This window comes from Grampus griseus, assembly GCF_964374135.1.
Source record: "Grampus griseus genome assembly, chromosome: X".
In the NCBI taxonomy this organism is placed as follows: domain Eukaryota; kingdom Metazoa; phylum Chordata; class Mammalia; order Artiodactyla; family Delphinidae; genus Grampus; species Grampus griseus.
This window is the reverse complement of record NC_138999.1, coordinates 91,275,047-91,289,478: the sequence shown is the minus strand read 5'-3', so window position 1 is coordinate 91,289,478 and position 14,432 is coordinate 91,275,047. Positions and strand designations below refer to the sequence as shown.

Sequence of the window (14,432 nt, the reverse complement as noted above, 5' to 3'; positions counted from 1 at the left end):
ATGACTTTTCTAAGAACTTTACATCAAGTCAAAGGATATCTTTAATCAGACTGTAGGTCTCCCACCTGCTAATTTAATGTTCTTTCTATGTTTTCATATTACTTTTTATACCAAGTTCAAACTTCTCACTCACTCACCCTTTCTAAAGCTAATACTAGATTTTCAAAAGTTGTAACACACATACACATCACTAAAAACCTCTCAGGAGTCTAAAGTATTCCTTCTTTATTTTAAAAATTTTTTTATTGGAGTATAGATGCAACATTGTGTTAGTTTATACTGTACAGCAAAGTGAATCAGCTATATGTATACATATAACCCCTCTTTTTTTTTTTTTTTTTTGTGGTACGCGGGCCTCTCACTGCCGTGGTCTCTCCCGTTGCGGAGCACAGGCTCCGGACGCGCAGGCTCAGCGGCCATGGCTCACAGGCCCAGCCGCTCCGCGGCATGTGGGATCCTCCCAGACTGGGGCATGAACCTGTGTCCCCTGCATCGGCAGGTGGACTCTCAACCACTGCGCCACCAGGGAAGCCCCCCTCTTTTTTGGATTACCTTCTCATTTAGGTCACCACAGAGCATTGAGTAGAGTTCCCTGTGCTATACAGTAGGTTCTCATTAGTTATTTTATACATAGTATCAATAGTGTATATATGTCAATCCCAATCTCCCAATTCATCCCACCCCCCCTTTTGGCCTTGGCATCTATATGTTTGTTCTCTATGTCTCTATTTCTGCTTTGTAAATAAGATCGCCTGTACCAATTTTTTTCAGATTCCACATATGTGTGTTAATATACAATATCTGTTTTTCTCTTTCTGACTTACTTCACTCTGTATGACAGACTCTAAGTCCATCCACGTCTGCACAAATGACCAATTTCGCTCCTTTTTATGACTGAGTAATATTCTGTTTTATATATGTACCACATCTTCTTTATCCATTCCTCTGTTGACGGACATTTAGGTTGCTTCCATGTCCTGGCTATTTTAAATAGTACTACAATGAACAATGGGGTGCATGTGTCTTTTGAATTATGGTTTTCTCTGGGTATATTCCCAGTAGTGGGATTGATGGGTCATATGGTAATTCCATATTTAGTTTTTTAAGGAATCTGAATACTGTTCTCCATAGTGGCTTTATCAATTTACATTCTCACCAACAATGCATGAAGATTCCCTTTTCTCCACACCCTCTCCAGCATTTATTGTTTGTAGATTTTTTGATGATGGACATTCTGACAGGTGTCAGGTGGTACCTCATTGTAGTTTTGATTTGCATTTCTCTAATAATTAGTGATGTTGAGCATCTTTTCGTGTGTGCGTCGGCCATTTGTATGTCTTCTTTGGAGAAATGTCTATTTAGGTCTTCTGCCCATTTTTGGACTGGGTTGTTTATTTTTATTGATACTGAGCTTCATGAGCTGTTTGTATATTTTGGAGATTAATCCTTTGTCAGTTGCCTCATTTGGAAATATTTTCTCTTATTCTTTGAGCTGTCTTTTCATTTTGTTTATGGTTTCCTTTGTTGTGCAAAAGCTTTTAAGTTTAACTATGTCCCATTTGTTTATCTTTGTTTTTATTCTTATTACTCTAGGAGGTGGGTCAAAAAAGATCTTGCTAAGATTTATGTCAAAGAGTGTTCTGCCTATGTTTTCCTCCAAGAGTTTTATAGTGTCTGGTCTTACTCATCTTTAAGAAAGTATGTTTTTTTCACTTTACAACTTGACTGTAATGTCATAATCAGAGTTCCAAATACTTTTCAATTCTAAATAAATAAATTTTTATTTTATTAACTATTCATTCATCTCATACAGCAAAAGACTCAAGAAAGAGCACATATAATGATCCAGCTTCCATCAGCAGTGCAGATTTACCTTCTGCCAGCATTAATATATAGGGCCATGGAGTGTTGCCTTGCCTAATTTAATTTTATATCTCTAGGTTTCTACTCAAAATAGTTTTTAGCTACCCCCCAAAATAGATCATTCTGACATTCAACAAGGCAGTCATATTAGATTCTTTAGAAAGGAAAATTCAACATGTTACAATAAAAAATAAATTTAGCATTTTCATGCTGATAACATCACGCTATAGTTTCTAGAAACTATAATAACCTTACTACACTTTTTTTCTCTTATGTAGTAACTTATCAAGGTTGTCTTTATACTCCAACAGACAGATACATAAGAAGTGAGAAATGTTGTCAATCGTTCACATGTTTTGTTAATGAATGTTTCCAAATACAACCAGATGTTTGGCAGTATGCAGGATAAGCATCTGACTGACTTTTTCCACTTTTGATTCAGATAACTGGAATCATATTGACCCAGTCTAGGCCTCCTGGTTCATGAAGCTGATCTCAGAAAGTTTATTGAAACTAGTTTACCAGAGGCCAAAATTACTCAGAAGAGATAAAGGCCCAAAATAAGTAAGGCTAATGCCTAATATGAATTGACTGTATTTGTTCTGAAAAATGGGGAGAAGAAAATGAGTAGTAAGAATAGCATATGTTATGGCAAATGATGTATTCCAAATCAACCAGACACAGCTCATTATATTTTGGGCTTAACGTATCATGCTTATAGTAATAATTCTTATCTGGGAATAAGAGTAAAGTCATCATTTAATAAGGCAGAGAGGGGGACACATTGCCTCTTGTAATTAAATAATAAAATCCAGCCTATGTTCCTTCTGCCAGTAATTAGTATTTATAAAGCAGTACTCTGTTATTCATTTCAGAGGACTGTTAGTATCAGAAAGAACATATTTATAAAGGATGGACCCAGCAATTCCTCTACTGGGCATATACCCAGAGAAAACCATAATTCCAAAAGACACATGTGGATAGCTTCAAGACGGCAGAGGAATAAGACATGGAGATCACCTTCCTCCCCACAAGTACATCAAAAATACATCTACATGAGGAACAGCTCCTACAGAACACCTACTGAATGCTGGCAGAAGACCTCAGACTTCCCAAAAGGCAAGAAACTCCCCACATACTTGGGTAGGGCAAAAGAAAAAAGAAAAAACAGAGACAAAAGAATAGTGATGGGACCTGCACCTCTGGGAGGGAGCTGTGAAGGAGGAATAGTTTCCACACACTAGTAAGCCACTTCACTGGCAGAGATAGGGGGTGGGCGGGGGGGGGAAGCTTCGGAGACATGGAGGAGAGCACAGCAACAGGGGTGCTGAGGGCAAAGCGGAGAGATTCTCGCAACAGAGAATCACTGCTGACCAGGACTCACCAGCCTTAGAGGCTTGTCTGCTCACCTGCTGGGGTGGGTGGGGGCTGGAGGCTGAGGCTTGGGCTTCGGAATTCAGAACCCAGGGAGAGGACTGGGGTTGGCTGCATGAACACAGCCTGAAGGGGGCTAGTGCACCACAGCTAGCCAGGAGGGAGACTGGGAAAAAGTCTGGAATTGCCTAAGAGGCAAAAGACCATTGTTTTGGGGTGCGTGAAGAGAGGGGATTCAGAGTACCACCTAAACAAGCTCCAGAGATGGGCGTGAGCCATGGCTACCAGCACAGAACCCAGAGACAGGCATGAAATGCTAAGGCTGCTACTGCAGCCACCAAGAAGACTGTGTGCAAGCACAGGTTACTATCCACATCTCCCCTCCTGGAAGCCTGTAGAGCCCGCCACTGCCAGGGTCCCGTGATCCAGGGAAAACTTCCCCGGGAGAACACACGGCGCGCCTCAGGCTGTTGCGATGTCACGTGGGCCTCCGCCGCTGCAGGTTTGCCCTGCATGCCGTACCCCTCCCTCCCCCTGGCCTGAGTGAGCCAGAGTCCCCAAATCAGCAGCTACTTTAACCCTGTCCTGTCGGGGCGGGGAACAGATGCCTCAGGCGACCTACATGTAAAGGTGAGGCCAAATCCAAAGCTGAACCCCAGGAGCTGTGCGAACAAAGAAGAGAAAGGGATATCTCTCCATGCAGCCACAGGAGCAGCGGATTAAATCTCTACAATCAAATTAATGTACCCTGCATCTGTGAAATACCTGAATAGGCAACGAATCATCCCAAAATTGAGGCGGTGACTTTGGGAGCAACTATAGACTTGTGGTTTCTTTTCTGCACCTAATTTGTTTCTGGTTTTATGTTTATCTTAGTTTAGTATTTAGAGCTTATTATCATAGGTAGATTTGTTTATTGATTTGGTTGCTCTCTCCCTTTCTTTATATATATATATACATATATATATATATATATATATATATATTTCCCTTGTTCACCCTTTGTGAGTATGTATGCTTCTTTGTGTGATTTTTTTCTGTATAGCTTTGCTTTTAGCATTTGTCCTAGGGTTCTTTCTGTCGGATTTTTGGGGGTTTTTTTTAGTATAGTTTTTAGCACTTGTTATCATTGGTGGATTTGCTTTTCGGTTTGGTTGCTCTCTTCTTTCATTAATTACTTTTTATTTTTAATAATATATATTTTATTTTTTATTTTAATAACTATTTTTCTTTCTTTCTTTTTTTTCCTCCCTTTTCTTCAGAGTCATTTGGCTGACAGACTCTAGGTGCTCCAGCAGGTGTCAGGCCTAAGCCTCTGAGGTGGGAGAGCTGAGTTCAGGACATTGGACCACCAGGGACCTCCCAGAGCCACGTAATATCAAATGGCGAGAGCTCCTTCAGAGATCTCCATCTCAACGTGAAGACCCAGCTCCACTCAACGACCAGCAAGCTACAGTGCTGGACACCCTATGCCAAACAACTAGCAAGACAGGAACACAACCCCACCCATTAGCAGAGAGGCTGCTTAAAATCACAATAAGTTCACAGACACCCAAAAACACACCACCGGATATGGTCCTGCCCACCAGAAAGACAAGATCTAGTCTCATCCACCAGAACACAGGCACCAGTCCCCTCCACCAGGAAGCCTACACAACCCACTGAATCAACCTCACCCACGGGGTCAGACACCAAAAACAACGGGAACTGTGAACCTCTAGCCTGTGAAAACGAGACCCCAAACACAGTAAGTTAAGCGAAATGAGAAGACAGAGAAATACATAGCAGACGAAGGAGCAAGCAAACCAAATAAATGAAGAGGAAATAGGCAGTCAACCTGAAAAAGAATTCAGAGTAAAGACAGTAAAGATGATCCGAAATCTTGGAAATAAAATATACAAGAAACGGGCTTCACTGGTGGCGCAGTGGTTGAGAGTCCACCTGCTGATGCAGGGACCATGGGTTCATGCCCCGGTCTGGGAAGATCCCACATGCCACAGAGTGGCTAGGCTCATGAGCTATGGCCGCTGAGCCTGTGCGTCCAGAGCCTGGGCTCCACAATGGTAGAGGCCACAACAGTGAGAGGCCCGCATACCGCAAAAATAATTTAAAAAAATACAAGAAACGTTTAACAAGGACCTAGAAGAACTAAAGAGCAAACAAACAGTGATGAACAACACAATAAATGAAATGAAAAACTCTCTAGAAGGAATCAATAGCAGAAAAACTGAGGCAGAAGAACGGATAAGTGACCTGGAAGATAAAATAGTGGAAATAACTACTGCAGAGCAGGATAAAGAAAAAAGAATGAAGAGAATTGAGGACAGGCTCAGAGACCTCTGGGAAAACATTAAATGCACCAGCATTTGAATTATAGCGGTCCCAAAAGAAGAAGAGAGAAAAAAAGGCACTGAGAAAATATTTGAAGAGATTATACTTGAAAACTTCCCTAATAATGGAAAGAAAATAGTCAATCAAGTCCACAAGCACAGAGGGTCCCATACAGGATAAATCCAAGGTGAAACACGTCAAGACACATATTAATCAAACTATCAAAAATTAAATAAAAAGAAAAAATATTAAAAGCAGCAAGGGAAAAGCAACAAATAACATACAAGGGAATCCCCATATGGTTAACATCTGATCTTTCTGCAGAAACTCTACAAGCCAGAAGGAAGTGGCAGGACATATTTAAAATGATGAAAGGGAAAAACCTACAACCAAGATTACTCTACCCAGCAAGGATCTCATTTAGATTCAACAGGAAATTAAAACCTTTACAGACAAGCAAAAGTTAAGAGAATTCAGCACCACCAAACCAGCTTTACAACAAATGCTAAAGGAACTTCTCTATGCAGGAAACACAAGAGAAGGAAAACACCTACAATAACAAACCCAAAACAATTAAGAAAATGGTAATAGGAACACACATATCAATAACTACCTTAAAGGTAAATGGATTAAATACTCCAACAAAAGACACAGACTGGCTGAATGGATACAAAAACAAGACCTGTACATATGCTGTCTACAAGAGACCCACTTCAGACCTAGGGACACATACAGACTGAAAGTGAGGGGATGGAAAAACATATTCCATGCAAATGGAAATCAAAAGAAAGCTGGAGTAGCAATTCTCATATCACACGAAATACACTTTAAAATAAATACTATTACAAGAAAAAAAGAAGGACACTACATAATGATCAAGGGATCAATCCAAGAAGAAGACATAACAATTGTAAATATTTATGCACCCAACATAGGAGCACCTCAATACATAAGGCAAATGTTAACAGCCATAAAAGGGGAAATCGACAGTAACACAATCATAGTAGGGAATCTTAACACCCCACTTTCACCAATGGACAGATCATCCAAAATGAAAATAAAAAAGGAAACACAAGCTTTAAATGATACATTAAACAAGATGGATTTAATTGATATTTATAGGATATTCCATCCAAAAACAACAGAATACACTTTCTTCTCAAGTGTTCATGGAACATTCTCCAGGACAGATCATATCTTGGGTCACAAATGAAGCCTTGGTAAATTTAAGAAAACTGAAATCTTACCAAGTATCTTTTCTGACCGCAATGCTATGAGACTAGATATCCATTACAGGAAAAAACCTGTGAAACATACAAACACATGGAGGCTAAAAAACACACTACTAAATAACCAAGAGATCACTGAAGATATCAAAGAGGAAATCAAAAAATACCTAGAAACAAATGACAGTGAAAACAAGATGACCCCAAACCTATGGGATGCAGCAAAAGCAGTTCTAAGAGGGAAGTTTATAGCAATACAATCCTATCTCAAGAAAGAAGAAACATCTCAAATAAACAACCTAACCTTACACCTAAAGCAATTAGAGAAAGAAGAACAAAATAACCCCAAGGTTAGCAGAAAGAAAGAAATCATAAAAATCAGATCAGAAATAAATAAAAAAGAAATGAAGGAAACAGTAGCTGAGATCAGTAAAATGAAAAGCTGGTTCTTTGAGAAGATAAACAAAATTGATAAATCACGAGCCATACTCATAAAGAAAAATGGGAGAAGGCTCAAATCAATAGAATGAGCAATGAAGAATGATAAGTAACAACGGACACTGCAAAAATACAAAGGGTCATGAGAGATTACTACAAGTAACTGTATGCCAATAAAATGGACAACCTGGAAGAAATGGACAAATTCTTAGATTAGAAAAGCATGACCTCCCGAGTCTGAACCAGGAAGAAATAGAAAATATAAACAGACCAATCACAAGCACTGAAATTGAAACTGTGATTAAAAATCTTCCAACAAACAAAAGCCCAGGACCAGATGGCTTCACAGGCGAATTCTATCAAACATTTAGAGAAGAGCTAACACCTATCCTTCTCAAACTCTTCCAAAATATACCAGAGTGAGGAACTCTCCCAAACTTATTCTACAAGGCCACTATCTCCCTGACACCAAAACCAGACAAAGACGTCACAAAAAAGATAACTATAGACCAATATCACTGATGAACATAGATGCAAAAATCGCCAACAAAATACTAGCAAACAGAATCCAACAGCACATTAAAAGATTCATACACCATGATCAAGTGAGGTTTAACCCAGGAATGCAAGGATTCTTCAATATATGCAAATCAATCAATGTGATAAACCATATTAACAAATTGAAGGAGAAAAATCATATGATCATGTCAGTAGATGCAGAAAAAGCATTCAAAAAAATTCAACAGCCATTTATGATAAAAACTCTCCAGAAAGTAGGCATAGAGGGAACCTATCTCAACATAAAAAAGGCCATATATGACAAACCCACAGCCAAAATCGTTCTCAAAGTTGAAAAACTGAAACCATTTCCACTAAGATCAGGAACAAGACAAGGTTGCCCATTCTCACCACTATTATTCAACATAGTTTTGGAAGTTTTAGTCACAGCAATCAGAGAAGAAAAAGAAATAAAAGGAATACAAATTGGAAAAGAAGTAAAACTGCCACTGTTTGCAGATGACATGATACTATACATAGAGAATCCTAAAGATGCTACCAGAAAACTGGTAAACGTAAATCAGTGAATTTGGTGAAGTAGCAGGATATAAAATTAATGCACAGAAATCTCTTGTATTCCTAAACAGTAATGATGAAAAATGTGAAAGAGAAATTAAGAAAACACTCCCATTTACCTTTGCAACAAAAATAATAAAATACTTAGGAATAAACCTACTTAAGGAGACAAAAGACCTGCATGCAGAAACGTATAAGACACTGAAGAAAGAAATTAAAGATGATACAAACAGATGGAGAGATATACCATGTTCTTAATTGGGAAGAATCAACATTTTGAAAATGACTCTACAACCCAAAGCAATCTACAGATTAAATGCAATCCCTATCAAACTACCACTGTTATTTTTCACAGAACTAGAACAAAAAATTTCACAATTTGTATGGAAACCAAAAAGAGCCCAAATAGCTAAAGCAATCTTGAGAAAGAAAAACGGAGCTGGAGGAATTAGGCTCCCTGACTTCAGACTATACTACAAAGCTACAGTCATCAAGACAGTATGATACTGGCACAAAAACAGAAATATAGATCAATGGAAGGATAGAAAGCCCAGAGGTAAACCCATGCATGTATCACCTTATCTTTGATAAAGGAGGAAAGTGTATACAATGGAGAAAAGACAGCCTCTTCAGTAAGTGGTGCTGGGAAAACTGGACAGCTACATGTAAAAGAATGAAATTGGAACACTCTCTAACACTATACACAAAAATAAACTCAAAATGGATTAAAGATCTAAATGTAAGGCCAGACACTATAAAAATCTTAAAGGAAAACATAGCAGAACACTCCATGACATAAATCCCAGCAAGATCCTTTTCTGACCCATCGCCTAGAGAAATGGAAATAAAAACAAAAATAAACAAATGGGACCTAATGAAACTTAAACGCTTTTGCACAGCAAAGGAAACCATAAACAAGACCAAAAGACAACCCTCTTAATGGGAGAATATATTTGCAAATGAAGCAATTGACAAAGGATTAATCTCCAAAATATACAGACAGATCATGCAGCTCAATAACAAGAAAACAAACAACCCAATCCAAAAATGGGCAGAACACCTAAATAGACATTTCTCCAAAGAAGATATACAGATTATCAACAAACACATGAAAGGATGCTCAACATCACTAACCATTAGAGAAATGCAAATGCAAATACAGTGAAGTATCACCTCACACCAGTCAGAATGGCCATCATCAAAATATCTACAAACAATAAATGCTGGAGAGGGTGTGGAGAAAAGGGAACCCTCTTGCACTGCTGGTGGGAATGTAAATTGATACAGCCACTATGGAGAACAATATGGAGGTTCCTTAAAAAACTAAAAATAGAACTACCATACGACCCAGCAATTCCACTACTGGGCATATACCCTGAGAAAACCATAATTCAAAAAGAGTCATGGACCACAATGTTCATTGCAGCTCTATTTACAATAGCCAGGACATGGAAGCAACCTAAGTGTCCATCGACAGATGAATAGATAAAGAAGATGTGGCAATATGTATACAATGGAGTATTACCCAGCTATAAAAAGAAATGAAATTGATTTATTTGTAGTGAGGTGGATGGACCTAGAGACTGTCATACAGAGTGAAGTAAGTCAGAAAGAGAAAAATAAATGCTGTATGCTAATACATATATATGGAATCTAAAAAAAAAATGGTTCTGAAGAATCTAGGGGCAGGACAAGAATAAGAGGCAGATGTAGAGAATGGACTTGAGGACACGGGGAGAGGGAATGGTAAGCTGGGAAGTTCTGAGTGAGTGGCATGGACATATATACACTACCAAATGTAAAATAGATAGCTAGTTGGAAGCAGCTGCATAGCACATGGAGATCAGCTTGGTGTTTTGTGTCCACCTAGAGGGGTGGGATAGGGAGGCTGGGAGGGAGATGCAAGAGGGAGGAGATATGTGGGTATATGTTTATGTAAAGCTGATTCACTTTGTTATAAAGCAGAAACTAACACACCATTGTAAAGCAATTATACTCCAATAAAGATGTTAAAAAAATATGTACAGCTGCATGTAAAGGATGTTTTAAAACATCTATCATGCCATTCTGTGTGTGTATGTGTACAGATATGGAATTAAACACATAAGAATATATAAAAAATAAGTCACATGCACCCCAATGTTCATTTCAGCACTATTTACAATAGCCAGGTCATGGAAGCAACCTAAATGCCCATCAACCGACAAATGGTTAAAGAAGATGTGGTACATATATAAAATGGAATATTACTCAGTCATAAAAAGGAACAAAACTGGATCATTTGTACTGATGTGGATGGACCTAGAGACTGTCATACAGAGTAAAGTAAGTCAAAAAGAGAAAAACAAATATCGTATATTAATGCTTTTATGTGGAATCTATTAAAATGGTACAGATGCACCAGATTGCAAGGTAGAAATAGAGACAGAGATGTAGAGAACAAACATATGGATACCAAGTGGAGAAAGCAAGGGTGGTGGGGTGGTGGTGGGATGAATTCGAAGATTGGGATTGACATATATACACTAATATGTATAAAATAGATAACTAGTAAGAATCTGCTGTATAAAAAATAAATAAGTGAAATAAAATTAAAAAAATAAGAAGGATGATTGTCCATGACATACATCATAATGGACTACTGTGAAGTATCTTGAAAGAGGAAATATAGTGATCTTGGGCCCTTGTCCTAATTAAGAACAGCAATGAGACTCATGACTCACTATGAGTAAGGCAAGAATTTCTGAGTTCTTCACCCATCCACCTATCTGTCCTTAGTGACCAAAAATTTTTTAGCTAGCTAGCTGTAAGGAGTGCTGTCTATAATGACACTACCTTGTCCACACAGGAATTGAAACTGCTACTTGGTCCTCACCAATACCATGTGCTAAATATCTATTAATAAACTCGTGAAAACAAAAGTCAACCTGGACACCAGGACTGACTTGATTATTCCCATAAATCTAAGAAAATAAGTGACAGATTAAATAACCCAGACCCTGTCATAAACTACATCTCAGAACAGAAATGATCAAGGGAAGAAGTATGTGTGATTGTGTTACAAGCTGAACTACTGAATATTTCATGGGCAATATTTTTACTTAGAAGAATGACTGATGAGACAAACTGTAGTTATTCAACTTGGGTATCTGGCAGGCATTTTATTTAAAATCAACAAAGTAAGCCTATCAATTCAAAGATAAAGCAACTGATGTTAGTTGTTAGCAATGATAAAATTGAGTTTTCAATTGAATATTAGAATTTTAAACTCATCTATCACTGTGCATTTGACAGCTTATCAATACTCAATAATTTTTATGATGAAATTGATGATATTAACAAATGCCACTTTTTGGTGTTGTAAAATAAAACATGTAAATATTTGGAAAGATCTACATACACAGTGAACCAATATTTTCCGACTGAGCAATGCACGAGGATACAAAATTGTGTATGAGCAAAACATATATTCACAGCACACAAGAGACTTACAGATTTTAATATTACTGAATATTCAAAATTTCACTGATATGGTTTTGGACTCCACTTCTCTAGTTGTGGTGTATTTCAAAGAATATCCACAATTATCTGAAAAATCTATGGAAATTCTCTTTTTCCAACCACCTATATGTGAGAAGTCAGCTTTTACTCATATACTTCAACCTAAACAACATATGGCAACAGGTTGAATGCAGAAGCAGATATGAGAATCCAGCTGTTTTCCATTAAGCAAGATGGAAAATTGTTATTTTCACTAAAATTTGTTTCTTATATTAATATCTAATAGTTTTCTTACTTTTTAAATGAAGTAATAAATATTTTAAATTTTTTGGTTTTAATTTCTAATACATCATACATTGAATGACACAATCCAACTAAGTAAAAGCTTTTGGGGTCTTCAATGTTAAAGAGTATAAAGACATCCTGAGACCAAAATGTTTAAGAACCATTGTTCCAGGCACTTATTAGTGCCACAGCAACTCATATAGAGAAACTCACCTCATTTTCTTTAGGATTTGGAATGTATGGCTGCAATGGTTCTATTTGGACTTCAGCCTGAATCGAATGAAATACTTCATCATTATCTGATGATTCATCTTCCTTTTCCTTGAAACAAAAAGGAAAATAAATATTTTAAACTGTAAATAATAACCTGTAAATAATACGAGCAATTCCCATCATCTTAATGTTCAATTAAAAAAATAATTTTCAAATATTCAAATTGATTTAAGCCTGTAGTTTCTAATAGTTTTTGGTCCTGGATCCCTTTCAGAATCTGAGTAATGCTACAGATTCTTTGTAGAAAACTGCATACAGACAGACACATATCTCTGCAAGTATTTTCAGGGGGATCACTGGCCACCTGCAACTCACCTATTAGACCCAGGTTAAAAATCTCTGGTCTAAAGCTTAACTCATAGCCACAAACTGTCATATTTAATAAGCGGTTATAGCTACAAAGTTTGGTCCTCCTGTGCAGTGGAAGATCTGCAACACAGCAGTGCAAATATTTCTTCTTGATTGAGCCCTAGTAGTTTAGGAAAGTTTCTGTTTTCCCATTTAAGCCAACTGATATTCTTCAACTCAAACAGAATAATGGGAATGTGTTTTCTTTCCTTCTAGTGAGTTGAAGCACTCACATATGTCTTTAAACTCTAATAAATTTTCAGGTATTTCAAAAGACCTATGACTTTGACTAGAACATCAATAATTTTCTTTTTCTTTATGCTTTCTTTAAGAGTTACACATAAAGGCAGGAATGCCTATACAAGATCCTAGGGTCATGGGATTAGTAACTATTATTTAGTGACTTTTTCTTCCATTTTAGAATGGCTTCTCACATAAATATTTAAAACACTGAATGCCAATAAGTATGGGTCATGCTACTAGTCTTGCAGAAATGCATAAAAGTCTTTTTAAAAAATGCAAAGCCCATTAGATCCAATTGTTACTAAGGCTCATTGGGAATAGTCATTAGCATTTTAGATGCCTTAATGTCAGGCAAATAGTAGCATTCTAGACTCATGCCACCCTTTCTCTATTTGGTTTCTTTTGCTTCTTATCTTCCTGTTTTTTGGGGGACTAGACATTCATTTCCCCTTTTGGGTCTTTCTTTTCTTGTTGCTTTTACCTTTTCTCATGTTAAACATATCAGGGAAATAGTATTTGCTCAATTAACTCAATGGACAAAAACCAAAAGTCTCCCTTATTCAGACATTCAGACAAGGTTCATTTGTAATAACTACATTAATTATTATTAGGTAAATGGATGTTGATACCAGGGTTTAATTTAGGATCTTCACAATGATTCCTTTTATGTAAATGGATGCTATGAAGTATTAGGAAACAACTGCTCTCCTGGTCTTTTTGACCTCTATAATTTGCTTACAAAGCCCACAAACCCTTCAGGATCAGATTAGATTTGCCAGATTGTATCCATGAACTCCAGCCCAATTATATCCATTTATATTAGAGAATTTTGAAAGAATGAAGTTTTGTTGACTAAACCAAAATAAGATAAAGAGATTAACATATTGTACCCCACACTTCAAAAGAGTGCAGAGATGAATTTGTAACTTGTGTCATGTTCTATGCAGGTACTTCATCAATTATGTAAAATGAGTGAAAAATAAGTGAGACAAGTCATACTTATGGTAACCATGTACAAAATGTTTTAGAAAATGCTTTTCCTTCTCAGTTTGACCTTTAACATCCTGATGTACAAAAGCTAGTGCAATTCTCTTAAATAATACATTCAGCATTCTATGGGAAGGAAGAGTAAAATAAACTTAGAAGTTGGAGGAACAAAATCAAATTTGTTTTTGTGTTTAGTTTTAATGAGTTATATTTGAAATTTTGACCTATGAAAGTAATTTTTTTTTTTTTTTTTGCTGTATGAGGGATGCACAGGCTCAGCGGCCATGGCACACAGGCCAAGCCGCTCCGCGGCATGTGGGATCTTCCCGGACCAGGGCACGAACCCGTGTCCCCTGCATCGACAGGTGGACCCACAACCACTGCGCCACCAGGGAAGCCCTGAAAGTAATTTTTAAAGATCCAGTATAGTAACTTTAAATGTGCATATGACATCCCTTTATTGGCTAAGGGAATAATAGGTAGAAATTT

At 37.3% G+C, this 14,432-nt stretch overlaps 1 protein-coding gene across 3 annotated transcripts in view; it reads right to left on the bottom strand.

Annotated features, from left to right (window-relative positions):
- Positions 1-14,432, bottom strand: part of NRK (Nik related kinase) — a gene marked incomplete at both ends in the record, with an annotated part of 163,678 nt that overhangs the window by 30,379 nt on the left and 118,867 nt on the right. For all 3 annotated transcript variants that reach the window (XM_082681152.1, XM_082681153.1, XM_082681154.1), the window contains one exon: positions 12,306-12,413. In XM_082681152.1, the coding sequence (XP_082537278.1) occupies positions 12,306-12,413 (108 nt within the window). The remainder of the gene's footprint in view (positions 1-12,305; positions 12,414-14,432) is intronic.